General features: G+C 55.6%; 1 protein-coding gene across 1 annotated transcript in view; it reads right to left on the bottom strand.

The window, feature by feature from the left end:
* The window catches only part of UNC93B1 (unc-93 homolog B1 (C. elegans)), a 10419-nt gene extending 8226 nt beyond the window's left edge, over window positions 1-2193 (bottom strand). The window contains exons 1-3 of the mRNA XM_006860841.1: window positions 2094-2193; window positions 1665-1806; window positions 1114-1267 (exon numbers count right to left, since the gene is read on the bottom strand). Coding sequence (XP_006860903.1) covers window positions 1114-1267; window positions 1665-1806; window positions 2094-2189 — 392 coding nt within the window. The 5' untranslated portion in view covers window positions 2190-2193. The remainder of the gene's footprint in view (window positions 1-1113; window positions 1268-1664; window positions 1807-2093) is intronic.
* Window positions 2194-3399: the final 1206 nt, after the last annotated feature.

Here is a 3399-nt window from a genome sequence, read left to right as displayed (position 1 = left end):
AACAATCATCACTAAGGTCCCTGGGTGGCACAAACAGTTTGCTTTGGACCACTAACCTAAAGGTTGGTAATCTGAACCCATAAGCGGCACTAGGGTAGAGCAGCCTGATAATCTGCTTCCATAAAGATTGATTTCGTTGTTAAGTATCATCAAGTCGGTTCTGACTTACAGCAAGCCTGTGTAGGGTTTTTGAGGAGCGGCTGGTGAACTTGAAATAGCAAAGAAAAAAGAAAAGTGCACACACACACACACACACACACACGTAATGGCGAGAATGTGAACATTATTCATTCATGCACATGGGAAAACAGAACCAGCTCTATCAGTGGAACTCTTTCTGATTTCAGTATGATGTTTCTAACGCTGCAAATGCAATGGTGATAAAAGAGATTTCGTTTCCTTCTCTTTTTTTTAATGGGAGGAATTAAAACCCATCCAAGTTGCCCAACAGTCGTTGGTTTGCCCACAGCTGACTGTCTGGTGGGGAGGGGGTATGTTGGGGATTTGCATTGGCTTGGACATAGGACCACATGGTTCCATGACCAGAGACTAGAGTAGACACCGGTCATCCGCCAGCACAGATGGCTGGGCTGGGGTGGGTACCTGAGTCTTGCTGACTGATTGGTTTCTCTCCACAGCCCTGACCCCAAAAAGGTCTCAGTGGTCTTAGAGGGGACCGTGAGCGAGATATCACATAGGGCACTGGCAAGGGAAGGGAAGGAATCTGAGTGAATTTCTGTTCTGCAAAACCAGATACAGGTTCCTGGGTGGAGCTAACGGTTTGTGCTTACTGCTAACCTAAATGGTGGCTGTTGGTGCCCACCTAGCGGCATCGAGGAAGAAAGGTTACAATTTCAAGATTACAGTCAAGAAAACTCGATGGAGCAGTTCTGTGCTGTAACACAAAGGGTCGCTGAGAGTCAAAATAAATCCCACGGCAGCAAGTTTGGTTTGCAGTTTTTGAAACCAAACGTGCTCTGGGACAAAGCTCTAGTTTCCTTCTCCAAACCGAGGCCCCAGCCCTTTCCAGGTAGGCAAGGCCCACTCCAGCTCCCCTTCTCCCAGGAGCACGAGGCTGTAGGCCTCCCTCCGACAGCCCAGGTCCAAGCCCACCTGATGAGCACCGGTGTGTAAAGCAGGGCAGCGATGGGCGTCACGTTGATACCCATGAGCATCTTGCTGTCGATATCGGGCAGCCCCATGTTCCCATACTTGACCTCGCGGTAGGTCTCGTCATAGTGCAGAATCAGTTGCATCTGCAGGAGGCCTGCGGGCAGAGAGGGGACTGCCTGGCTCTGGGAGCAACCAAGGAGAGGCCAGAATGCAAGCCTCACACCAAAAGGCTTCTCACCCGCCCGTGAGGACAGAGGGGGAAGTCCAGGCTGGGTCAAGTGTCTGTAATGTCCAGCACTTGAACACAGGACCCTCGCCCACTCACAGAAAGGTTGGGACCTGGGGAGCACAGTCTTGTGTCCTCGCCCCAACCTGGGGCGGCAGCTTCAGCTCCTTGAGTCGCAGAGAGGGAAGTGAAAGAGGAAGGTGGGGTGGCCGGCCCCAAGGTTTCTGTTTTCCCCAGATGTGAGAGGGATGCCTGGGTTCTTCACCCCCTACCCGTACACACACACACACAGCCGTCGCGGGGACCCTCCCGCCGGGCTCCGTACCCAGGTAGACACCGTAGGTGAGCGCGCCACCAGCGCTGGCCGCCAGCACGTTCTTGATCACGCCCAGGCGCTTGCGGCGATAGTAGCGGCGCTCTTCCTCCTCCTCATTGTAGTTGGGGTACGCGCCCACCAGCTCGTCCAGCTGCAGGGCACGGCGCTCGCACAAGTGTCCCCGCGTCCCGACCGCCCTCCCTCCGGGAGACCCGGTCCTCCGCGTTCCTCCCCCACCAGGACCGAGCCCCCCTCTCCCGGGAATCCGCATCCCGGGAACCTCACTCCAGTCCACCAGGACCCCACAACCCGGGACCGCACCCTGACCTGGCTCCCCAGGCAGGACTCCACATCTCAGGGCACCTTGTCCCTCCCACCTCGAGACCCCGTCCTCTGATTTGGGGCACCCTCACTCTCCGCGTCCACGTCCCCGCTCACCGGGGCTTCGGACCCATCGGGAATCCCTAGAGGCCCCTTGTCGCCCTGTGGTGCTGCGGCACCAGCCATGGGATAGATCGACGGCTCCGCCTCCATGGCCCGACCTCGAGGCCGACGGGCAGCAGCTGCTGGCTGAACCCGCGGCGGCTCGGGGACTTCCTCCAGGCCTGGTCTGCCCCGCCCCGTCATCCCGGCCACCCCTCCGTGCTGTGGGCGGGCCGGCCTTGGGACAGAGGGTGTGGGTGTTCATTCTCTGGCCGCCGGTCTAGGAGTTCAAGCCCCACCCCTCCCCCAGCTATCACCCCGCAGAATAACTTTAGGAATTCACTCCAATTTTCTGAGCCTCCACTTGCGCACCCTTACAGTGTGTGCACGCATCATACAACTTCTCCGGTCCATTGCGGTGTTTGCTGAATTAATACCCCTAATAAACTCTGTAAGTCACCTCAGGCCTGTCCTCCAAGCCCCACCTCCAGTTACAGCAGCAAGAACAGGCTAGGAGGCCACCCCCACCACCCCCAACACACACCCGTTCAGTTTGGGCATCTGCAAATGGGCGGGGCTACAGGGAGTCAGCAAAATAGTGGCCATGTGACTCCAAAGGAGGGACCCATCACCCCCTGCCACTGGTGTGAATCCTCTGTTCCTGCCTTGTTCCAGAGCTCAGGGCTCATCACCCAAGTTAGAGCTACCAGGACGATGTTTACACTGGCCCCTCTCCCCACCTTCAAGTCTCAGAATAAGAGGCTCTACTCATTAAGGAGCTCTTAGAGCGTAGTGGTTACCAATCGGGCTGCGAACAGCAAAGTCAGCAGTTCGCAACTACCAGCTGTTCATTGGGAGAAAGATGAGGTTTTCTGCCCCCCTAACAGCCTCGGAAACTCCGTTCAGGGTCGCAATGAGTCGGAACCGACTCAACAACAACTGATGACAAGAATGTTGTTGTTGTTAAGTGCGGTCGAGTCGGTTCCGACTCATAGTGACCCTGTATGGGGTTTCCGAGGCGGTAAATCTTTACGGGAGCAGAAAGCCTCATCTTTCTCCCGTGGTTTTGAACTGCTGACCTTGAGGTTCACAGCCCGATTCGTAACCACTATGGTGCAAGAGCTCCTTGACAAGACGACAAGGGTACCCCCTCCCATTTCCCTTCTGGTTTCCTGGTTCCCTCCAGGCATTGGCCACATGACCCCTCCCATGGAAGTCCGTATTGGCATTTAGCAGAAGAGATGGACACGTTTGGGGTCCTAAAATTCATTGTTACACATGGATTCCTTCTATAATCTGTTACTGTTTTTGTTATGTGCTG

This window comes from Chrysochloris asiatica, unplaced genomic scaffold (genome assembly GCF_000296735.1).
Source record: "Chrysochloris asiatica unplaced genomic scaffold, ChrAsi1.0 scaffold00040, whole genome shotgun sequence".
NCBI lineage: Eukaryota > Metazoa > Chordata > Mammalia > Afrosoricida > Chrysochloridae > Chrysochloris > Chrysochloris asiatica.
This window is presented reverse-complemented; position numbering and strand designations above follow the sequence as displayed.